Source organism: Rhea pennata, chromosome 17 (assembly GCF_028389875.1).
Source record: "Rhea pennata isolate bPtePen1 chromosome 17, bPtePen1.pri, whole genome shotgun sequence".
NCBI lineage: Eukaryota > Metazoa > Chordata > Aves > Rheiformes > Rheidae > Rhea > Rhea pennata.
The window spans coordinates 12,865,159-12,891,312 of NC_084679.1; the positions used below are offsets into that span (position 1 = coordinate 12,865,159).

Consider the following 26,154-nt stretch of genomic DNA (forward strand, 5'->3'; position numbering starts at 1 on the left):
AGTGATAGTTTGCTTTCTTTTTGGTGTTATTTATCAGAGCAACTCAGGGGCACTCCGTGTAACAAAGGATCATGAGGCCACATTGAACATGTAATGCGAGCTACCATGAACTGAACAATAAATTAGTATAAAACCAAAACGATACTGGCATATAACACAGCTGACAGGCTGAGAGAGAGCTAGGCCAGTCACAGAAGATTGTTAGACATGGGTGAACTTTTGATGCCATATGCCCCCCCAAAAGGTCCGTAGCCTCTAGAAGCCCAGAAGAACTAGTGTGTCTTGTTCAGTACGTATCCAACCAGCTCATCACCAAGAAGTCAAAGACAACTACAGAGCCATCAAAGTCATTAGAGGTGTATGGAAGAGACTGAACTGAGCCAAAGGATTGAAGCTTATCTACAAATCAAATGGAGAAAAAAACAGAAGAAGGTGGAGAGTAGCAGCACTGCATTAGCCAAGAAACTCCCAATTTTATCAGTCTCCTCTGCTTGCAATTCTTATTCACTCTTAATGCTGTGATTGCATTCTGGGGAAACAGCAGCATGACCATCTTTCACCAGGCCTCTTCCTCTTCTCAGAGATTCAGTTCTGAATTAGTTATGAAATCTTCCCTCTGTTCACTAACTTTCTGCCTTCCAAATGCCTTCCTTTTTTAACAGGATCTCAAGTATTTTTGTTCAGCGCTTGCTGACCATCTGCTCACTTACCACTGTTTTCTCTTCCTAGTTTATACAAGAAATAACATTTTGCCTCAATACTAAGAAATGACAGCAATTGAAAAACACCTCTTTTTTTAAACCACTGTCCCTGGACCACTAAAACCCCTTTGAGTTGACTTACATGTTTATCTCTTCCTCAGACTCCTCCTCATCAGATGAATATCTGGGTGGCTGGCATATAGTTCTCCATCTCACATCCTGAGCCTGCTGTGCTGCTCTCCACGCATTCTTCCTCTCCAGTGATTCTTGGTGAAGTATATGAAAATATCCTCTACCTTGCTTCACAGCAGTGATATGACGTCTGCCAAAAATCATCACAAGATGGTCTGTGTACTACAGACATACCAAATTGATTAATTTCTCTGCTGCCCAATACCCTAAATTTTTACAGGCTTTACATCCTTCTTTACTTGAGAGATCAACAGGTTTCTACAACATCCATAAAATTAGTATTTTCTTCTGCAATGTAATAACAAAAGACAACGATTTCCCAGTATGAACTAACAGATCTTTGTTATCTTTCTCCGCGCAGCACTGCTTAACTACTAGATTATGTTGAACTCAGCACTGCTTTGTCCACTACTTGATATAAAAATTCCTGTCTAATCCTAATTTATAGCAGCCATTTGACCACTGGGCCCCTCACTGTTTTAACTCAGTTGCCGCAGGCTGTCAGGCACTGCTTCCACTTGCTGTCAGAAGGCCACACTGTCAGGAACAGGGAAGCTGTCAATGAAGCCTGTAAGTGAGCTGAAGACAACAGGCAGGGTACTACCTTAAGAGGAGGAAATAAAGAAGAAACTATAACACACTCCCAGTAGGATGACAGCAGGGGCAGAAAAGAAAAGGTGAGCTATGACAGTGAAATGGGTACAGCATATGATTACTCTACAGTCTTTGATTAAAATGTTAGTTAGAAAATAGCAGCTGATCCAAGTCAAACAAGCATCCCATCCGGGTAAAGACACATCCCTTTAAGTTAACAAATTGCTGACTTCTGGATTAAGTGTCATGGGCTGTACTGATTCTTTCAGACACAATCTATGCTTGAAAGTTGTGTCTCAATCATTTTACTTAGAAAGTAACTCCCTTTCCTTATCAGAGATATATTTAAGCACCTGAAGGTCATATGGGGTGCAGATTTCAGGCACTGAGTTGACTAGTTCTCCAGGGGAACAGTTTGCTTCCTCCTTGTTTCCCTTTTTAAAAAAACACTTGCATAGTTTAATGATTTTAGGGCTGTTTTTTTTTTATTTTGTTGGTGGAGTTTTTTACTGTTGTAGTGTGTGTGTGCGTGCGTGCGCACGCATGCGTGTGCATGTGGCCAGCAACTACAAACACAAGTCATTCCATCTGTCTTCTTTAGATAATGATAACCTCTCTGCTGGACCTTTCCTTACAAACTTAGGGAAAAAATAATTAGAAAGTTATTATGAGAAAGTCATGTCCTTATTAAGAAATGCTGAATGCTTTAGAAAAACCTAAGGATTTTACGGTTGTGTCAGACTGTTCCAATTTTTTATAAGAACCCAGTATTTTGCACAACAGAATTCTCTTGGAATACTGGAAGATGTTTAACAACCTCCAACTCTTATTTTATGTACTTTTCAATAGTTTTTTTTTCTCTCTCTCTCTTTCTCCCTCTCTCATCTTTACCAAACATCAGTATATTTGTATGTGAAAAGATTATTATCCCCCTTCATATTGCTTCTCCTGCTTACTGAATGCACTGGTGTAAGTATCTGTTCTTAAAGATTAAAGCACTGCTGTAGCTGTTTATTACAATGCCACAAATAGTGGACAATAAGGCTATTACATGAATCAAAGTTAATTATAAACTAAATTAACTTAATTAAGACAAATTAATTATAAACTAGGCAGTTTTTTTTACACAAATTCATAATCAACATTATTGGAGAAAGATGCACAGAAGCAGCAAAGTACCATTTTGTAAAGTTTGCCTAATACAGAATTATTTCTGAGACACTTATGACTGACCATGATAGTGCATGTACTCTTATTACGGGAAAAATAGTAAAATAAAACCAAACTTGAAATACACAGGTGATCAATGTACTTTTCTATACTTCAGATTTACAGTACATTGCTGCAGTAGGACATCAAATATTTCTACATTTGAATTCTGGCTTCTGAATACACCATTTATACAATAATTTAATAAACTTAGCTTGGCTGCCAAATTGATGAGTAGGTGAGAATCATTCATTAAAATGCAAACGCAATTGAGATGAAATGTGGAATACATTTATTAAAGTAATTGAACTTCAGTCAACTGTAGTCACAACAAAGATTTTCAGTTGCCTTTCATACAAAAAAGATATGTCTTATTTTTGTAAGTTAATACCTCTGTCAGCATGGAAATTAAGAGTTTCCTGAGCACTAATAAAGTGCTATGGAAAACTTCAGCCTTCTCTGCAGGAATATATTACTACAGATAAGGGCCAGCCACATGCACAGAGTGATCCAGTAGCATACTACACAGACAGAAAATAGATTGCAAACATACGTTACAGTGCTTGTTATAACTACATACTTAATAAATTACTCTTTAAATACTTTAGGAACCATGAGTCAACAGCTAATTGTAATACAGAGCCATTAAAGTTTTGATGAATTCAGCTTTTACCAAAGATTAGGGATTCCTGGTACCTTTCTTTACTCAAAGAATGACTCATTAAAGAAATCATTAATTCATCTTAATTATAAATTTGGTGCTAGACTAACATTCAGAAGCTATAGCAACAGCTCCAGAAACTTTGCCATCAGGCTCAAGGCAAGATAGATTTCTACCAGTTTTCTCACATTCCATTTAAATCTATCTTTCTTAAATACATTGGATCATCTTCACTAAATTGAAAGGAATCATGCTGTATATGTATTTCCCCCAGAAGTTCAAATTTTACACAGTTATTAACAACTTCACATCTACTTAGTATGCAAAAAAATTCCATGACAGGCAGTTTATCACAGGAGTAAGATACACTCTCCTGTACCTGTGATGCCAAAATTCCTGCTCAGCTGTGTAAGGCTCAATAGAGTTACTAGGAAGGTGGCAGCAGGCTACACGGCCATGTGGCTGCTCCTCTATCCAGCAACTGTATTCCGTGCAGCAGAGGATATTACTGGGGATGCTGCAGCCTCAATAACTCTCCCTGCTACTCTGCCCCAGTCCCATTCCCTGCGGTGCAATGAATTGCAGTTTATTTGTACCACGTTGATTCTCAGTCTTTCTAAGGGTTAACTTTGTCTTAGAATCACAGTGAGCAAAAATTGTGAGCTGTAAGGAAAATAACTATTTATCTATCAAACAACTTAATTACATGCTTAGCATTTTTCTGATCATGGGAATTGTAAGACACTGTCTCATAATACGGTCACACTATTTTCTTGTCTTAATGGATAGAGGTTTTAGATCAATAAAGCTAATGACAGAACATCCACTGCTCCAAGCACTATATCGTAAGAATTTAGTCTTTTCCAGAGGCTTATAGCCAATTGTAAATATAAACCAATGTGGCATTGCTCTGAAAGCTATTAAGAGCACAGGCTTTCTTGATGCCATTTCTTATATTTTCAAAAAAGCATTTCAACCCGTACTGGCAGCAGCTCCTACTAAACCAGTAAAAGGTTCACCTGGGGCACAATGCCAGATTCTGCTGGTGGCATTGCAAGGTGAATGTTAGTTGGGCGCTGCCAAACTTGTTGCACTCATGTCAAACTGAATATGAGCTAAGCCTTGTCGAGTGAAAGCCAAGTGCAATCTTTTGCACACTGCCACTTAAAGGAATCATTTTGAGTACTATTCTTTGTGGCAGAGAAAGTAATATAACAACAATACACCTCTATACAAAACTGAAAGCACAGGAGGCAATAGTTTTGAAACTGTAATAAACACAACTAAACTATATCAAACATTCTGAATATTTCAAACCAAAATCATGGATTAAAAAACAGAATAAGTCTTCTAAATGAACACTAAATTACCTGCAGCCATGCCATCACGGGCTGTGATCCCATCACAGCTCTCAAGTGAGGCTGATGAATATCTGAATCCTGAAGAATTCAAAGAAATACTAGCTGAAGGAAGGTAAGAGTAGGAAGCTCAGTTCCTTTGAATTAAACATACCTATGCCCTTGCCTGTTTTTAGTGGGCACTGTGGTACTGGAGGGGTTGTCTTCTTGAATGTATGATGAAATGGAAGTTTTGACAACCTGAAGTCATTAAGGATCCTAGGGCAACTTCTGCAGGAGTACAAGTGTTAAGTCCTGCATTCTCATCAGATTGCAGATAATTAAATGTTACTGTCCTCACAGCTGTTTCATTTGGAATAATACACTTCTTAATATTCCAGTCCCCCAAAATACTATATGGCATGGATGTAAAACAATACACATTGGACATCATTTGAGCAGTTGCTGCATTTTAATAGCTGAATTTACATTAAGACTGCTTCACACCTTTTGGATCTTGAGTAAGGTAAGACAAATTTACTGTAAATGAGAACTAGTGCATTGTTCACTTACAATACTAAGTGAGTTATGAGTTATTACAGGATGCTTACACTGCTTACACCATAAAATTACCCAAAGCCATGGAGGTAAGCCTGAGCTAGCAAGTCCTGCTATTAAGCTCTGCATGGCATTTGGGTCATGTCCTGGAAGCTTAGCTTGTGGGCAGCAAAAGCTTGCAACTATTTACAGTTAATATGTAGATACTAATGTAAATGAACTAAAAATTCTCATTTGGTAGTGTTTGTAACCAAGTTACAGAGATGTGAACAAGTATACACACTAGGCAATGGAGAATCAGGAATACACTGGTTACTGTTACTATTTAATGGTGGAATAATTAGTATATTAAGAACCAAATAATTTATGCATAAATATTCATAAATTTTTATCTTCTTAAGTTCACTAAAGACCACAGATTACTACATTAAGATCTATTAAATGTAGTTATTAACCCATAGAAACTCAGGCACATGTTGTCATTTACCACACTGAACATTAACCATTCTGGCAAGGAACTAAAGAGGTACCATACAAAATCAACATCTGGCCTGCGTAGTTGAAGAAAGATATACAACCTGGAATACCCTCATTATTTCAGATGTAGATTCCCATTTTATTTTTGTGCAGCTGAGTACAATATTCTATACCCAAAACTGCTTTTTTTAAAAAAGAAGAAACAGGATCTGCATAACAGCAAAAATATATTTTATCATGAGCAAATCTGACCTTGAAACAAATCATGAAACAAGAAAAGCTGTAAATAAAACACGAGAAAATTTATGGTATGCTTGCAGAAGGCAGCATAGGAAGAAATAAAGACATTCAGTGGTCAAAACAATACCCCAAACTGTTACACAAGATGTCTCTAGGCAAAGGTATTAATGTATTACCACATATTTAAAGATGTTTCAAACTGGTTTTCAATTAACTATAAAGACATTAAATATAGAAGGTGCTGCTCCTATTGTGAAATGAGGCAGACTCCTTTGAAAATGTCCTATAATGTTGAGAAAAACACACATTTGACTACCTGAATGTTAAAAAAAATAACACAAAGAACTAGTTGGAAAACTGTTCTCAAGCTAGGAAGAATGGAGAGCAGCAGTTCTACTTTTAAGAAGTCCTGGAAGACAAGAACATGCTACCACCATTCCTGGAAGTATATAGGAGCCCCTTGCCCACTCTGCCATGCTGTACCTCCCATTCATACCCATTCCTATTAGATCTTCATGTAGGAATTTTCTTTGATGGTGTAAAAGTTGAGTGTAGGCACATGTAGATTTTCAGCTCTTGGTGTCTCTGGAAAACTACATAAACAGAGGTGAGATGTGGAAGTTTTTTCAGGACCACACAGAGAGAATAAATTTGTACTGACAAGGGGCAGAAAAATGAATCTGCACAATTCCAAGGCTTTGCTTTAAATTCCTCTCCCCAAAGCTTTGAGGAAACTATTACTTAAAATCAGAAGAATAAATCACCTAGAGATTTCTAGGCTCTCAATTTTCTTGCTCTAAGAATGTAAAATAAAATCTTTTATGTTCGCATTGCCCATAAAAAGGCAAACTCACTGCTTTTTAAGTGGAGCTCCACTGAGGTCACACAAACTGTACCTGAAAATACTGTTGGTTCAAGATTTTCATGTAGAAGTAGAAGCTGTATCTCATGATCTAGTGTTTTGCTTTACCACAATAAAAGGCACAATAAAGGCATTTACAGAGCAATGACATTTTACTACTAAATAATAGAAATCTATTTTAAGTCTTAGAATTGTTCTAACATTCAGTGACAATGTGTCATTTTGTGTCACAGTACATGGAATGAGATTGTCATGTTTAGACAGATAGCACAGACTAATAAGCAATGAACTATTTCCACTTACAAAATTTCAAACATAAACAAACATTCTTCCACACAAAGAAAGGAGATTGAGACTAAAATGAACAGTCTGGAAAGGCTGAAATGTTGATAGGAATAGCAGTTTTTCCAGTGATTGATGATAGAGATAATGATTCATACATCCATACACTTAAATGGTTGTCTTTGTCCATGACTGCTGTCTAATTAGTGCGAGCCATCATTCATGTAAAATAAAGTTTTCCTTCTGGAAAAAAAATGCTGCAAATTGCCAGCAATGACAGTGCTAGAAACATGCCAATTACAGTGATTTCTGCCAAGCAGCAAAAGGGCACAGAATACCGGTTTCCAAGCAACTGACGTTACTAAGCATTAAACAGAGTGGAAACTAGTATCGGCAGATAAGTATTCCACCTTTCCAGTTAGTACTGCCTCTCTTACTTGCTTCTTAACTCTGCATGGTCTCGCTTACCTCCTTCTACGCACTCCATTAAGTCTTCCAGTAAACTCTATGCATTAAGGAACGCCAACTCATCAGAATCCCCAAAGACTAAGGTGTTTTTTTGTCTGTGTATATTAGAATAAGATTGTTATAGATTCACAGGTTAGCATACACAAGGTCATAACCAAAACTCTTGAATACAGCACATTTCCTGCCATTTAAAGTAGTAGCTACTTTTTAATCAGAAAATGTAAGCAGTTAGGTATCAAAAAGAATTCAGAGACAGCTCTTAATTACTGCTGTGAAAGTCAGCGTTACTGTTGCTGCGAGCATCGAGTGTGCATTAGTAGAGCCTGGGCTTTCTGAGGGCAGACTGACTTTCAGAGATCTGCCCTCATGAAATTCGAACCATTTTAAACAAACACCTAGTTTCTAATTTAAAACACAAAAAGCTGCCAGTGGAATACTGTTTAAACTGCCAGCAGTTTGACATTTAGTTTTATTCACCAAGCACAGCGTGGTGAAACAGATGCACAGGGGCGGCGTTCTTCAAGCTATAGGAAACGCAATATATCTGCAAAGGTTTAGCCTGCCCTTTTTGCACATGAAGGCTAGTGGGGCTCATAAAATGGCATGGCTTCTTTCTCTCTGAGCACGTAGCTCAAAGCTGTCACTGACTGAGGGTGACAACTACTTGCCATTTTGATGTGGTACATATGCTTAGAGGACTGTCCCTGGATGTTCTGTACACACAGTTCTCCTTCGTCTGTTTTTATGCTGACACAGGTAAGGTCAGTTTTCTTCCATTTCTTCCTGTCATAACTCCAATGTAGCTTATTGGTAGACCTGGATGCCCTAGGAGGCACTTGTAATTTGTGATAATAAAAGTGCTTCAGTCTGTTCAATTTAACAAAAATAGACATAATTGTAATCAAATAAATATAAATTTTCCTCTCAGTTTTCCTTTCAGAAGATGACAAAGGTGGGCTGTCAAAGTATACACACCACCTCTCCTTCCTTTCTGATGCAAGTCCGTCAGCTTTGTTAGGCTACATCTAGAAATTACTTCTGCTCTTCAAACAGCGGCTCTATTCCATGAAAAGTAAATATTCAGTCTAAATTCATTCCATTTCCTCCACAACACAAAATAAATCTTCCTCCCACACTGAAGGACAACATTAAGTTTGCAAAGGATCAGAATCACTCTCCAAGGTATCTATTTCTGTCCAATGACAGTAGTCCAGGGTGACTGAGCTGCTAACTCAGGAAGCTCATGTAAATGTCTCATGTGAGGCAAAACAAATCCAAGCCTCTGCGCATATTCTGGTATTCAAACTCTACATATGCACCAGACCAGTAGCACTCTGACATGACTTCTTTATCACCGTGCACCTCCTCAGCCTTACGAAAGACAGCAACAGGGACGGAAATGAACAGAATATTAATCAGCGGTTCATACAAGGAAGACAAATACAGAAAAAGGAGTTTGGCAGCCTGGCCTATTTGTGGAGCTTACTTCTCTTCTCACATTTCTCTCTATTAAAAAAAAAATATTTCTACCTAGACCTCTTAATGGCCCTTAAGTAATCCAATAGTTTCTATTGCTGATATCTTCTCCCATTACCTTTCCTCTCTACTTTTTACACAAAGAAAATATTTTCAGTTAGTCTTATTAGGATTGATTTGGATTTAGATTGATTTTAAGGACTACTTTCCATGGGGATGTTTAACAAGAACGTCCAGCACACTTGCATGGCACTCTGCAGAAGTGTCTTATATGCCTTATGTCTAGAGTGTCTCAGTCTGCAGAAGTGATTTATGGCAATCTGCTTTTATTATGGATTAACAAGTATAAGCCTTCAATTCTTTTGTAATCTTTTTTTTTTTTTTTTTTTTTTTTTTTTTTGCTTTGTAAGTCTTCCTGTAAGTCTTCTCTCTACAAGTTATGAATAGTTATAAAGACTTCTGCTTTCTTGGTTCTCATACAATATAATCTCACTCAATTGTGTATTACTTAACATTATTTCTGGATCACAATTACAGATGTCATTGGAACAAAGCAGTAAGAAAAGATCTCTCTCAGAGCTGAATGTCATTTCAAAGTGGCCATGCCTGAGTTTGAATAGTCTTAGTAAAATAGCATAGAAGATTTCCTACTACAGAAATGGAAATATAATTCTTAGCTCAAAGATACCTGAATGCCCAAGAACAAAGGCATTTTCTTTTCTACCACACTGTATTCTACCCAGTGAACCTGACATTGCAAAATACTTAGTTAAGTAAGGCAGGGCTACTTTGTGCCTATACAGGCAATCTTCAACGATAGCGAGATGCATTGATCTATAAAGGAACAGGAATGATCACTATCTACACACTTCATAAATGGCTTTTCTTTTTTCTTTTTTTTCTGCACAAGGATAAGCAAATTCCTTCTTACATTTTAATGCGATGTTTAGGTAAAATGATATGAGAGTTGACAGGTGTCCCCTTAAAGTGATTTGGTACAACTAATCAGCAGGAAAAGCGCTGGGAATACTTTCTGCTTAAGATTAGCAACTGACACTTACGAAAGATGAGCAACCTCTGTGCTCTATCATCGGCTTCTTCTGCACCATCACACGGATCAAGGAAGTGTAAGAGGATAATGATGCAAGGCAGTGTGAGGTCATAATTATGAAGTTTAGCTTTAATATAATCATGTTTTTAATGCATACAGTAAAATATTCAAGCTTTATGAATGCGGCTAAGTCTGTTCCAGTAATGGATCTTCAAACATTTCTGAGATAATTTTAAAATTCATACTAATGTGCTTGCTATGTCTCTGTGATCTCTACTGCTAAAAACTTCCTCTCGGTTTGTGTAATTATAGTCTTTAATACACACAAGCTGCAAGATCAGAGAGACTACTTTCTGTGAATATTATCAGTTAACGTCCAATTAAGACAACTGCTGGGTGTTCCCTTTCAGTCATGAGGAAGAAAGGCAGCAAAAAACAAATCCACAAAGATTATTTGTATTCATTAACTTCCTGTAATATGTATTAGCTTGCTACTCTGCTAGCCTGACTGCTTTAATTGAAATAAGTTGCTATCCTAATAATTTACACTTCTGTTTTCCTCTCTCTCTTGTATTTTCCACTCTTTCTCAAGTAGCCCCTCTTCTATAGTCTGAAATTGTTATTGAGAAGTATTCCTCACGTCTTTTAGTCCAAGCCAGCAGTGCAGTTAATCTCACTTGACATTATCATTCCTTGAAACTTTGTATCTCAATATTTGTTTAAAAAGTCTGCCTGTTTCATTTCTATGCTTTTGTTTTTTGTTCTTTTTCTACCTGCAGGTTTAGTCAAAGTAACACTGTGCAAATACTCACAATGTATGGCTGGCACATTTTCGTAGTTAAAAGTCACACCAAGGGAGTTGAGGAATTTCCATGCTTATATAACACAATAAAAACAGTCAGTTAGTGGATACCTTTGATTTCCAGATATTATGTCTTTCGGGTATTTTTCTGCATAATGGGTCATTTAGCTACATAGATTTTAGAAAGTATTAGAGTAGTGAGTCCATACATTTTTTAAAATCTCTTTCCCTGACTTTTCTCAAGTAAACTTCTCCTTGGCCACTACAGTTCATATATCATTAATTTTTTTAAATTAAAAAATAAATAATAAATAAGTAGGATTTGTGATTTAATATCCACAGTAAATAGAAGAAATTATATTAGTTGGGCTGCAAGATCATCATTGGAATTACCTGGAAAAGACAGTGTGGTATTACATGATATGTCAGGCAGATTTCACTTCAGACAGCTCTAGAAAATGGAATTAAAGTGACCATTGTCTGTACAACAGTAAACACAGGCATATTTCTCAGGAGTGTATGAACAGGCTTTGATTAGACCCTGGCCCAACCAAATTTCCGTTCCTCAATAGAAAAATGTGTGTAAAAATATCATTTACTGTGTGGTAAATTTAAATATGTACTTATTTGTGCAACAGCACAAGATTAGATTCTCCCCTCTTCATCTTCCTCCTAACTTTCAATAGTCATGCAAAACTAATGGACTGGAATATTTACATCCAGGCATTTCAAATAACATGCAGTCAGTTTTAAATAAAACTGTGAATTAATTTTATGGGACTAGAAGAAGTTAGAAGAAGAGGAGATGCTTTAACAGATAGATACTTTCTTATCTGTCAGCACTTTGGACTGTGTTTGGGATATTAAAACAGAGTTGGGTTCTTTCCATTTTCTCCATTAGCAGTAAAAAGGATTCTGCAAGCCAAATTAGACTTGTAATAACAATTGTACAACATTGTTCTTCTCTGAGGGTGTGGTACAGTTACAACTGATCAAGTCTTAACAGACAATTCTGCTGATAATGTACATAAAGGAATATAATCTTGTTCGCACCTTCAGCTGTAGTGGTTTCTGGAGGAGGAAGAGGATAGAAGCTGGGTTTTTAATCACCTAGAAAAAAGATCTGTCATTAAGATCAAATCTATTCACATTATTAAAAATCTGTATGTAAGACCATTTTGTAGATTACATTACCATTAAATATTCAATGAAGGTAAATCTGCACTTATCATAATGCAGTGCAGGAAACTGCGAAACATCTTCAGTTAAATGTAGGCTAGGCTGAATGCTTCATCTGTCACATGAAACAACTGCACTTGCTCAGAGAGATGGAATGGATGATCTTAATTTTTTTTCCCCTCCAGATCCTAAGATTTAGTGGGCTGATTTTAAAAATTGATAAATTAGAGAAACAGAGACACAACTGAAGCCCAGGAGAACACATAAAACATTTACAGTCCAAGATATCTGAGTTCCAATCATGGCTGTTCCAGTGATAATTAATCTTACACCCCAAATTCAACTTTCACAACTTACCTATGGGTTAATGATACTTGTCTGCCTAATACCTAGCAGTGTTGTGGAGATGAGTATGAGAATGCTTGCATGTACATCACTGCCAGGCACTGTAAGATTTATCGAACATTCCTAAAAGCTTGAGGAGATAATGGTAATAGGATTCAAAATTAAAGTAAGAATTTAATGAAAATAGTAGGAAAAAATAAGCCCTATATGGAAAAAAGTAATTTTTGCTTTCTGTCATGAAAGCAATCCTCATTCACACTCAGCCTTCCATGCCAATTTAAAAATCTATATATCTATACAGTGAGTTTAGTTCAGATACATTACCTAGTTTCCAATCCCAATTTACAACTCACTTGACAGAGGTGCAGAGAGGTCAAGCGATTTGCACAGTCACACACAGATTTAGTTGCTCAGCCAAGACTTAAGATCAACATCATCTTGATTTCTCCTCTCTCCCTCACAATTTCTGCCCTCCTCATATAGCATTCTTAACACATTAACGCCATAATACTGAGAAACAGGGAGCAGAAGAAACAATGCTTGGAGGGGCAATCTACATTTTCCCTTCATTTGACAAAGGCAAATCATGTCCAGTCTCAGTTTCTATCACTATAATCTTATGTGAAGCTTCTTTAGTATACGAAAAATCTAACTTTAATAACATGGCTTTTCCTGCCACCAATCCTTCAGATTTAGTCCCTCAAAATCAAAATAGGAACCCAACGTGAAGGGCTCAACACACAGCTGTTGTGACACCAGTCCTGTATCATATGTTGCTCATGGTAACATCCAAGACATTCTAGTCTTTCATAAAAACAAATTTAATTTCATAGGTCTTTACAATTATAAGATCAACACTCAATCTACTGAATCGAAGAGAACCTCAGTGTTGTGGATAGCTCAGCTGATCCTAAACAACTCTAGACTGGTCAAGTTACAAACAAAATATTAATGGTATTTCAAAACTGTGATGCCTAGTGAGCATCGGTTAGGTTAGCATTAGGTTAATCCATTACAGACATTCACTCCAACAGTAAATTGTTATAAAATGAACAGTCCAACTTTCTTTATCCAAACCTCTGCAGGCTCACTTAGTATATAAGGAACTAGTAGCCTTTTCAGTAGGGAGCACAGTGTAAGGCATGCAACACAGAACAGTACAGTCCAGGAAAATAATTTTAGAGGGAAGGTGTGGAGGGAAGTCTGAACTAGCCTTCCTTACTCTTAGCAGAGAGCTGCTGTAGCAACTGTACTTCAGTGCTTGTTCTTCAAAACTTCAGGGATAGAAATCCAAATATCTTAACGGACTCAGAGTTTCTTGAAATGATTCAGAAAACAGTTTCTCCAGCCTTACTCTATTCAGATATATGTTTAATAATCAAAGTATAAAATTGTCAGCTCCAGTGAACTTATACTCAAAATACATGTAACATAGGGAATGTATTACATACTTCCCAACCTGTCCTTGGCACATTTCTCATGTCAGTTCTAAATGCAGTAATATTAAGGATGGAATGTGAAGTTGCTCTTCTTGCCAAATCAATTTCCTAAGATTTTAAAAATCAAGCTATGCAGTACCAACGGCGATGGTAATTTTTGTCCTGCAGAATACCTCCAATTTTTTGTCCTACTCATTCAAAAATAAAGCATGCAAAGCAACTAAAAGCAAGTTCCAAGTAGTTGCAATTCATATTTCAAGAAGTAAACTGACCCTTGGCAGGTTATCATCAAAAGAACTTAACTTGACCTCAAAGTGACAACCCCACTCAAACTTAGCAACGAACAATGAATGTAGACAGTCTAACATTGCCAACCGTGCATTTATGGCCAAAACAAGTCATCCTTTACTGTAAAAAAGGCTTATCCAGCTTTCGTAGGACAGAGCATTAGTTATTTCACTTATGATTTATTTTGTATTTTGTTGTCAAGTTTATGAAGTGAAAATTCACTAGAAATGAGTTAACTAAATGAATAAAAAAATAATTGGGGGCAGGCAATGGCAAAAAAGGGAAGCATGCGAGATAATGTTATCATGAGTAAATAGCAAAGAATTTGAAAATCGTTCTGCTGTAAAATATATGGGAATATTTGAAAGCACTACATCATTGTGAAATATAAAGTTCTGCTTTTTTTATTATTTTTATTATTTTATTTATTTATTAATGAGAACACAAGACATGCCCTGCTGAGACAGAACTGCATTGTGTCTCTGGCAGTGACAGAAACAAAGTGCTCTCTAGGGAAAGCATGCAAGCCTAGCCAATGCCCTGAAAGTAAGAATGGTTGCTGTCCAAACTCAGCTGGCTGCAAGGTATACAGGATCCAAAACCAAGGTCCAACTATAACCGCCCACTTCCCATTGGTTAAAGGGGGGAAAAAAGAAAAAAATCTTTCCTTCCATGCCAGCATTTTAATGAGATCCAAGTTGGAATATTCCAAATAGGTCCAAGCATCTATTTCTGTAACAGCATTATGATATTTTCACTATGATTTTTCATTGCATTAATGATAAGTCCTAACACTGCTTGTTTTTGACTACTTTGATCACTAGATCTCAACACAATATTGTTTCATGTAAAAGACCGCAGAGAAGTTAGCAAGCACTTTTATAAAGAATGCTAAAACAATCTAGTATTGACGTGTAGACAGGGCTCCTAAACAATCATTCCTCATCCAGCAATGACAACATTTTGACTATTCATAAATTAAATAAAGAAAAAAAATATAAACTGTCTTTTCTAAGCTGTTAGCAGAGCTGCCTGTTTTGCCTGCAATCCAACTGCTGCTATTGCAAGTCCAAATATTTCTCTTTTCTTCTTTAGCTATGACTGGTTGGCTACTGTGTGCTCCAGATTCCCTTACCTTGAGTGAGCAAGAGCTTTACTAACAGTCCTCAGTTCCTTTTCTGTCTGTCTAAGTGGGGTGAGCGTCTTCACTGATTCCTGTGGACGAGACTGAAAATGATCAAATTGAAAATAAATGGTATGGTAATGAGAAGAGCTTAGCATAAGAGAGCATACGTGCAATCTCAAGCGTTTGGTTTCAATCACTAAACATCTTCTGAAGCAGTTGTTAGCTGGTATGGCACTACGACATTCCATAAGCATGTTAACAAACGTTATATGATACAGCTGAGCATGCTCATACATGTGCATATGTTCCAGTAGGTTTTTCCCAGCATTGGCTGATTTCTGAGTTCGACAGAGGTCTTATTGGCAATCAAGCACCTGTGAGATGCATCAAACTATGTAGCAGAAAGAAGAGTGTGTTCTACTGCCTGGGCTTAGGGAACGGCTGCTGTGAAAGCTTACACTCTGAGATAAAATCTTTCTCTGAGATAAATCTTTTAACCTGCCAACCAAGGGAAAAAATTCAATCAGAACTCACACCTCCAATTCTAAACAACACGGAGATACACATTTGTAAAAAACAAAACAATACAAAAAGCTCCACATATTTAGCTGTTCTTTAAGCACAGACTGTAATAGTTTCATTTTTTTGTTTTAATTAAGATTGTATAAAACCAAATCAACAATTTTGCATAAGGGAGTTAAAGTTATCTACTTAGTACATTGTTCAAAATGCCTTCAATATTTTTTTTCTGAGTAGCTATGTAACTGAAATATATAGAAGATGAAAGCTTATATTTGGTGTTGAACTAGGCCTGGCTTGGAAGTTCCCTTGGGGATTCCAGAGGATGGCTGCGTCAGTGTCATGGAACTATGCTTGCGTGCCGTGCCTGTGCAGTAGTTTAGCACGTGTTAGTTAAGCTAGTAAAATACGCAGCTGAGGCAGTGCTCAATGTGTGATCTTTCTGCAGATCTCAGTGGGAACTGTAGAAGGAATGTTCACCTACTCAAAGAGGCTGTAATGCTTATTTCAGTATTTTCTTCACTTACACAACCCAGCATCCAGGATTTAAAGATGGAAGGAAGATGGAAAAGTACCAGCTGTCACAGCTTTCAACTAGTTGTAAATATACCATCCTTTATCTTTTGTTTACACTTTCGACTAACTAATGCAACTGAAGAGAATTTTCCAAACACTTATTCTACCACATTAGAATATAATTTTAGTCTCATTAGCCATTTTTCTGCTAAATTCAGTAGGATTTTTACTAGGTAAAAGCTATGGAGTGTTCATTCAGCAAAAGGCTAGTTCCTTATGTACAGTAAGGCTTTAAACCATGAATTCAGCAAATACTCACATATAATGAACAATCAAAACATGACAGCTGTCTGTCAGCTCCAGCTGTAAGCGTCTTTAAACCCATCCTAAATCAAAACTCTATCAGTAATAGAACAATATAGTCTTACCTTTGGATGCAGAAAGTACTTTTTAGTAGTAACTTTATCTACTTCTTTTGGTGGTTCTTCTTGCACATGTTTTTTCACTTGTTCCTAGAAAATGAACAAAAACATGTAACCATACAGGTAAATCGCTCCTAGTTACTTGTATTGGAGCAGGCCACCATTTTCAGAATTAAATGGTGCAAACAGATCTTCCTACAGGGATGCAACCTAAAGCAAAAATAATGCCTAATCTTATGTAGAAGCACTTGAAACATCACTGAGTAACTCTGGCATACAAATACCCTGTCATGTGAAGAATATACTCTAGAGACAACGCAAAATGTATATATACTTTCTAAATTACTATGCTTGAATACTTAAAAAATATAAATTTTCTCTTAGAAGACTGTTGGATAGACTACTGTGTCTAACATAAAAAGAAAATTAAATTTCCAAAGCTAGGAATAAGAAATTACTTACTTGTAATTGTTCTTCCCTGAAGATATACACTGTGATAGATCACTATCTTTGGGTCTGTGCTTTCACTCACAAGGAAGGCACAGACTCATGAAAGGCCTGAAGCCAAATACAAGCACACTTTTAGTTTTCCTCCAACCAGTAGTTTATTCAAGCGGAAGGAGAGCATATTCTCTCCTCTATGAAAAAAAAATATATAGGTTGATTAATAAAAGACTTTTAATAAAAGGTCACTTAGCTGTATATAGTGCTCAGACTAAGAGGATATGAAAATAATAATTCCTTGCTGCACTACTTTTTAAATCAAAGAGCTCATTTATTCACTCCAAGCAAAGCCAAGCTCAGCTGGACGCCCTAGTTAGCCACATCCACATAGCTAGTGCAGAGCTGATGCATCACAAAGGCCAGAAGACTCTGCACAACAGAATCAGAGCTGTGGACAAAGCACTTAATACACTGTAGAGCTTTAGCACAACAAATTAATGCCGGCCGTTAAAAAAAAAAAAAAAAAAAAAAAAAAAAAGTGTTACTTACGTGCAGAGCATTTTGCTTGCTGGAATCTTGACTGGGTAAGGCAGACAATTCTTTCCAAACTTATATTCCTATGTAATTATTTCAGCAGGATAAAGACCAAAAGTATGAGGATCAATATCCGCACCCCCTGGAAATCTGCAAACACCAATGTTCTAATGTAATGGCTAAGGCAACCCACAACAAATAGAAAATTAAAACATGAAATACAGAAATTATACTAAGAGTAAAGTAGCTGGAATGGAAAGAAGATATTCTACAGGTAAGGTGTAAGGATGAACTAATGATATGTCAAAGACAAAAGTCTGAATGTTCTGCTATTTCTTGCAACTACGGTGCATCTGAACTAGAGATGCAGCAGAGAGAGATGGTGAGCTGGAGTCTACTGGAGTACTAGTCTAGAGCTCAGGACTACACAGGCCTATCAGTGTACCTGAAAGCCTGCCTCAGTGATTGAAAAAAGCTCATTCACACACTGAATGAGAGGAGAATCAATTTTTACAGCATGACTAGGCACCCACATTTCATCTACAGGAAATGCTTATCAGATGAGATTACTAGGGATGAGTATGCACTCAGGATGCAGAGGCTATTACAATGAATATTTGGGAAAATAAAATTTAAGTATTTGTCATTAAATGAAAAGGTATAACTGCAACTACTAACTAAATATACATGCCTGTATATTGATGCACACAGATGATTACCCAGAACATAAACAACACTAAATGACAACTAACTATTTGTTTCCTCTGGTTTACCTTCTAAACTACAAAGTATTCTTGAAGACAAAAAGGTGCCAGATGGATAGAACAGAAGACCTTCTAGAAGAAAAAAAACCTTCAGAAAATCTAGTTCAGAAGTAGTTTGATTTTAAAAAGGGTCATCTGATAGTGTAAATCTATGAAAAGTTTTCATATCCCCCACAAAATTTCCATATTTTGTACAATATTTAATTTGTATTAGTGCACTCATTGTACAATGAACTGAATATTCTGAAAATATAACTCAAAGAAAAAGTTTTTGATGTCTTTCAACCTTTTTTCCCCCTTCTTCTTCCTTTTCTGTTACTATTTCCATATGCAGTTTGTAATGCTAACCACTACAGTATTTGACCATCATCCCATAGTGCAATAAACTACAAAATGAACAAACGTAAGGTTGTGTTCATTTTCTCATCTTCTTTGCCATGGAAATAGCATGCAGTAGAGTGATGTTGGTGGGATTTTTTTTTTAATTGCACACATTTTTATGTCTCCCTGTAAAGAGAAAGCTAGAAGGAATATGATTTAGACTTGGTGCAGAAGCATCTTCACTCCAGGAACAGCAGAATTTCTACTGTGCTTTGATAATGATGCTATTTCTCATTATCTGGCAGAAGCTGCAGTATGTTGACAAGGCCAGGTACCAGTGCTTTTACAATGGTGATACCTTGACTGACACTATTACAATCAATTAGGAGTTTCATAGAGTAACATACTACTCAAGAGAAGGAAGAGTGTTGGAAGGTAGCCTTAAGCCTTCAACAGCTGGTAACTATAAGCTCCAGCACAGGCTCTGGAGCCACACAGTCATCTTCACTGCAGGAGTGTCCAATGCTGCAGACCACTGTGAGAAGTGATTTCTCAACATAACTTCTTTCAGAGACTTCTGGGCTTGTTGAAAGAAAATAAAGTTGTGACCAACCTTTTGCAAGGTGCAAAGTTATCCTACTGCTAGCCAGCCAGTTCTTCTAATTTGTGAGGAATGAAGAAATAAGAGTCGTGAACCTACCTAACCTTTGTACAGTTACTCAGGGAAAGAGAGGTATCACATATGTCACCTCCTCCATCCATGCACTGATAATGTGATTCAATTAGGCTTATCACTGAAAACAGAAGGGAATAGCTTCCATTTATACAACATTATATTTTATTACAATGTTGTGCTTTGAAAAGGGGTACTCCAAGCTCAAAATGGTATCTGTACATAATTATATAACATTAGTATTCTAACTTTTTAATTTGCAGTATAGATGCAAAGAAACTGAGAGAAAACAATAATGGTGCGTGTAATCTCTAAACTCAATGTACTATTGATAGGATCTGAACAATCTCTGTGCCGAACTCATGAGTGGGCTTTGGGTATGTGGGTTTTTAATGTTTCTGACTTAAGGAGATTTTCATCATAGTTCATCTGATTTGCTTTCAAACTATCAAAAGTTTGCTTTCAACGATCATTTCCTGGTTTCAGTATAGAGAAGTAACAGAGTATCGTTCAATTCCATATGCATGAAACAACGATAATTAAAAAATATAAATAATCGTAAAGCAACATATGAAATAGGACCCAAAATGAGCTTACCTGAGGAAATGACCCAGTATTTTTCCATGAAAATGATTAAGGTCTTTTTTTTTTTTTTCATATCAGATACAGTAGCTACAGGTAAAATGAACTACAGAAATGCTGCAGTAGGTGGAGCTCGATGCCATGGGATTGTCCATAGTTCTGCTCCTGCAGACCTGGAGGTGACCCCTTTTGGGCTATCACAGCTCGCTAAAGGCAAACACAAAGCTCCGGCATTCCCGCCTACTGGCTTAGGCAGCTTTTTATGTATCTTCATCTTTGAAAGAAAAGCCCTTCAAGTATTTTTGGATGAAGAATTTCTCTGACTAGCTTGTTTCAAACCACTGACAGCAGACACAGTAGATCTGATCCTAAAAATTCCCAAAAATTTCCACCCTCTCTTCCAAATAATTCTGGAGATTAAAAATTGTTCAGTTCTGACAGTCTTCCTTGTATTAAATTATCTGTCCATTTTATACAGCTGTCACCTTTCCTGTCACCTTTGCTGATATCATTTTGTAAGTCTGGAGAATTTCCAACTTTCTTCTCCAAATCCTTTTGTGGAAACAGCATGAGTTGATGGTGTGTACTCCTAAGGCTGTACATTTTATAGATGGTGAGTAGAGACACAGTAAGTTTGCTTTTAGGTTGTACATTTTAAAAATTTTTGTTTAAGATTGTGAAAGAAGCTGTTTCCTTGGCAATTTGTTCTTCTATTTGACTAATTTGACTTACTCGTTTCAGATATGTCATTTGGCTTACATGTTATCATCAAAGATAGCTGACTGACATGCTTATTTGCACTCTTCTTCCTTGTAACGTATCACTTCAATAAGAGCATTATGATTATAGTTGCAAAGTATGAATGTGTTTTGATAAAAATAAATCAGCACAATCTCAAAACAAAACACCCATTTAGTCATCCAAATGCAAGACGAAATATATTTTAATTATACAAGTAAGTTTAGAAAGCCCTTGTGGAACACTGCATACAGAGATGGCTACTGCTGTTTCTCCAGGTGGAACTCTGAATGTTGATTTTACAGGCAGTATTCTAACTGAGCACTCGAGCTTTTCTCTCCCCCCTCCCTTTTTTTTTCTAACTGTTGCTGCTTAATACTGACCCTTTCTGCCCTTTTGCTATAATGTGGAAAAATGAAACAGACACCAGGGCTAAAAGAGAATTTTCAGTTAAACAGAGATTCCTAGGCAAAGGATTTCACTAAAAATATTCTGTACAAAACTAAGATTGTGCTAAGAGTAATACTATTTTAGTCCTTTAGCTTAAACCCCCCCCCACACACACACAATCAAATCTGCACATATAAATATACATAAGCATCAGGAGAGACCTGATTTGTTAAGAATGTGCTGTACCAGTAACGCAAAGCACTTTGTGGTTGAGAATCTCTGTTGCTAAGGGGAGCACTTGATACTACCGAGCTACTGCAGCAGCTTCCATTCCTCGGTCTCTGGTCAGCTGCGGTTCTGATGTGGCTGGGGAAGGGTATTCATCCCATTACGTTAGCCTCGGCAGTTTTAATGAGGGAAGGAGCTACAGTCCTGTTAGGTCGCTCTCTGCCCTCCAGTGAACACGTTACTGTCAATAGAGATACATCAGTGAAATTGAAGGAGGCAGCTGAAAAGCGAGAGAAAGGTGGTCTGCTAGTGAAGACATGCAAATAAAATTTGGAATAAGTAGATACAATTTCACCTCTGTCAGATTTCCTCTGACACCCTAAATAAAACAGTTAGCACCTTATCCCAGCTAGTAGGAGTCTTTTTATTGACTATAGTAAATTTTGGTACATGCATCTCAGCTCACTGTGCCTCTACTCCCCACCTGTGAAATGGGAAAACATAATACTTCTTGTTCGTTAACACTTACGAAGCATTCAAGTATTATAGTGATGGAAAGCACATGTATGGAAAGACTTACTTTCATAGCTGAAACAAGCTCAAATAGCCTGGTATTGTTTATTCCATCCATTCCCCTCAATTTATCATATTCCTTTGGGGAAACCCTCTTTTTATTTCCTTGTCTCCACACAATATTGGCTTTACTCTGATAAGTTTTGTCAAATAATCAGTCACTGAGTCAAATTAATCTTGCTTGTAATGCCATTGTTGTCAGTGTATTTACCCCACAGTTACTTTAACCCCCTTAAGCAACTACTTTATTTGAACTGCCATCTTTATAGTGTCCATAAAGTCTCTCCTTTATAAAGCGATCTGAAAAATGTTCGTATTTGAAATGTGTCCTTAGCAGTCAGTGCAAACAAACAAGCAAAAAAACCCTATCACTTCGCTATGACATCTCTTTTCATGCCTCTTACACTTTTGGCTATTGTCTGTTTCATTTACATGGTCTCTGGGCAAGATGCCAGTAGTTTTAGCTTCATGCAGCACTCTCCAAGTCTTTTATTCACATTTTTGGTTGCATACTGGCATTCTTCAACCTTAGCTGATGTTTTCTAACTATTTCTCACTACTGAAGTTAAAATTACAAGTGTTCTCCCCTAATCTGTTTCCACTGTTTCTAGAAAAAAGGCATTTTAGATTGCCAATAATCCATCTTATTAGAAACAAATGTAATCTATTTTTAACTGAAAAAAGAAAACCTTCTTGCACCAAAATAGTGCCCATTTCCTTCTTGTATTTATTAAAGTAAGAATAGATTACAGAAGTATTGAAGAGACACACTCAGAGGCACAAAGTACACTTAGAAAGAAAAAACATTTATAAATACCTATAAAAAAATTAGTTGCTTATTTCTGCTAGTCTTGCACAGGATTTCTCATTGGAATGCTATGCTAAAAACATGAAAGTTCACGAACCAAGGCAGGAGTTCCTAATAAAATTAACAGATCAATATCTTCTACAGCACAGAGTCTCTATTCAATCCAAAACCAACAAACAAAAAAGAACACGCTACTCTGTTTTATTTCACAGTGAGAACAAAGTCAATTTAAGAAGGAGTTGGGTGAAGACACAGCTGGAGAGCAGAGTTACCAGCCTCAGGAAATTCAAGGAAATGTAATTGAGAACGAATTATCTCCTTAATTACTTTTGACCAAATCAATAAAAACCATGGAATAAAAAGCATGATGACCACCACCTGGTAGAGGACAAAGAACACCAAAGTTGAAAATTACCACCAAAATAAAACACAGCCGTGTTAAGAAGAACAAAAGGCCTTTTCTCTTACAAAAAAATAGAGGGTGATGGATATTAGTTCAATAAACAAGCAGTGCATGCAAAAGTTAATGGCTGTTTCTGGCCACTGCTCAGTGTTCTCAGCTGTGAAGACTGTTAACTCTTTGCTATGTTGTTTGAAATTCTGAAAGACAAATGCAATACTGCTTGTCCACTCACTACAGCAGGACTTGGGGGGGGCGGGGGGAGGAGGGAGGGGGACACAAATCAACTCCCAACTCCAAAACACAAGACTCCTTTTTTTCCTTCTAAACTTTGATGGTCCCACATGCTTGCTTTTATTTACTACACACCGAAGTAGGAATTACTTGCTATGTAAATTTGTTAAGGCACAGCACTGACACTTGTATTAATAAAACAGAGCAAGATTCTACCTCTCCTTTGGCCACATTCCCAGATCTGAGTAGTAATAATCATGCCTGGAGGTCACAGATACATGGATAAGCAAGGCTGCCCCTAAGCGTGATGGATGGGCCACAACCTTCCAGCTAGTCAGAGACAGAGGGACTACAGGGCTCTGTTGGCACCCAGTAGTTATGAAGACTCTGACACCTATCTTTGAGACTTGCGCAGTCCCCGTTATGATAGCAGTTTACCATCTTTAACATATTAATCGCCACAATATTATTGTCAAGTAGGAATGTGTTATTATCCTCTTTGTATATGTGAAGAACGAAGGCTCAACAAGATAACCCACTTGCCCCAGTCACACAAAATGCATATTGGGAGCGCAAGGAATTGAAACCAGGTCTCTGAAGGCGAAAGCTTCCATCTTAACTTAGTGTGGAAGTCACAGATTGCTTCCCACAGCCTGACTTAATCTTACAGCATTTGTCACTGTCAGTGAAGAATGTTAAGAGACAAACTTCTGAACCTCCTTCTTTTTTCTCAGTTGTGTTTTAGTTTAACTTTCCACTGTTATTCTTCATGGGGACGCTGAACACAGAAATTAGTGTATTTCAAGTGTACTGTTGACACCTTGTCTTCTGTCCTTTTCTCTGTCTCATCACAACTCCACATATACCTTAAGATCCTCTGTGTTTCAAACCATCCTTTGAAAGTCCTGGCATTTGTACGTAAGCAGAACAATCTGTTTACTCAATGGGCTTACTAAGCAAAGGAAATTTTACTCTGATGTGGTTTTTGCTCAGATTTGAGTTTGGAGGAAAGCAGAATGGCCATCTCCATTTATTCTTCCTGCATCTGGATTCAGAGCAAATGTCCTAAGCTGACTGCCTCAAGTGACTGGGTAGTAACCTCTTGTTACCCGAGAGTGCAGTCTGCCTTATCATGCTTCATAGTGGGGCCAGTTCAGCTCAGCATGAGATGGAAGTTCTGTGGTCTACTAGAACCTAAATTTAGAGAGAAGCAGCATCATGATGGCCTGTAGTTAAGTACTAATTTTTCTAGGCTGTGCCTCTACTTCTTTCTCAGACATCCTGAAAGCAACTGTTCTACCTGGCAATGGCAAAGGACTGCAAAATGCTAAGCCAGTTCAGGAGTCTGAGACAAAGTAAACTACTGTGCAGCAATCTCCAGGCTGCCTGGTGCTGTCTGGAGAACCTAAATGAATTTCTGTTTCAGAGAACTGCTCCTAAAATTAGCAAAAATAGAAACCTTAAAGAAAAAAGAAAAGTAAAGAAATTAAGCAGTTTAGGAAGATGGAGATAGTCTATACATGAGTATAAGGTATTGGCAGGGAAGAGGAAGAACAGAGGAAGATAGAATTAGTCACTGCTAAGGAGAGAAAGTGTCCCCAGAAAGCCAGTCTAATATTTAAAAACCAGGGAGCTAAGCCCTTCATCCAGAGCTAATATGCCATTCCAGTCCCACAGATGTTGACTATGTTCAAACTCTACAGAACAGACAGACAAGACAGGACAGTGATGAAGGAGGAATCCAGCAAATAAAACACGTGAAGATTTGGTTCTTTTCCTCTCAAAAACCACACTCACCTTGGTTAGAATTTCAGTATAGAAAATTCCATGTTAAAACACACGTTTCCCCCCCTAGGAACATGTGTCTTGTATTTTTTGAGCAGGTCTGATTAAAGTGTAGACATGTTTAAAAAGTTTATTTCCTTTTTCAGTGGAATAGACCTGACATTACCAGAAGTACTATCATTGGCCCAGAAGAATCTCAGAAAGGTGAACTACTTCCTATTTCTCTGTCAGACCTACAACGGAAAAAATTTTCAAGTGACAACATAATCCAGAGAATGCTGTGAGACACGCTATATGGCTTGAGGTGAAAAACACTCGCTTTGCAGCCTTTTGCTTCTTGTAGGTTACTGTAGTCCATTTAGTAAATAAATGGATTTGGGGTAGAAACCATTATTATCACTGAATCTATTTCTATCCTTCACTCTGAAGCATATTTTCTGAGAGGCAGTGGAAGCAAACATGCACTACTCCTACTGGTTTTGTCGATAAATAGAAAATCTCATTCTGAAAAGATTATTAAGTAAGCGTTTTTCATAAGATCTAAATTCATTTTAAACACCACCAACAAAGAAAAACACATTAAAAAATGCAGTATGACAGGTTTCCTGGCATAATTTTCTCAAACAACAGCTGGCCCAATATGTCAGACTCACAGGAAAGAAAGAGTTGGTTGTACATTCTAAAGGATGTTAATTCAAACAAACCAGATCTTATAAGGCCCTTAATCTTAAGAAAGAATAAAGTCTTTTTAGTAGGCATTAAGAAAGGAAACTATTGGTTGAATGAACAACTACTTACAGTGAAACTTGCCTCTGGAAGGATTTCTGGATGCATAAGCAAGCTCAGCTTTGCCTTGTAAACAAAACAGAGTGGATCTGTCACAAAAACTTCTATCTTGAGCTCTGAGAGACAGTTACTTTGGTAAGTGTTTTTAAA

At 37.1% G+C, this 26,154-nt stretch overlaps 1 protein-coding gene across 1 annotated transcript in view; it reads right to left on the minus strand.

The window, feature by feature from the left end:
* Window positions 1-26,154, minus strand: part of CCDC60 (coiled-coil domain containing 60) — a 48,163-nt gene that overhangs the window by 21,186 nt on the left and 823 nt on the right. The window contains exons 2-4 of the mRNA XM_062590387.1: window positions 16,751-16,834; window positions 15,297-15,376; window positions 844-1,023 (exon numbers count right to left, since the gene is read on the minus strand). Of these exons, the coding sequence (XP_062446371.1) occupies window positions 844-1,023; window positions 15,297-15,376; window positions 16,751-16,834 (344 nt within the window). The remainder of the gene's footprint in view (window positions 1-843; window positions 1,024-15,296; window positions 15,377-16,750; window positions 16,835-26,154) is intronic.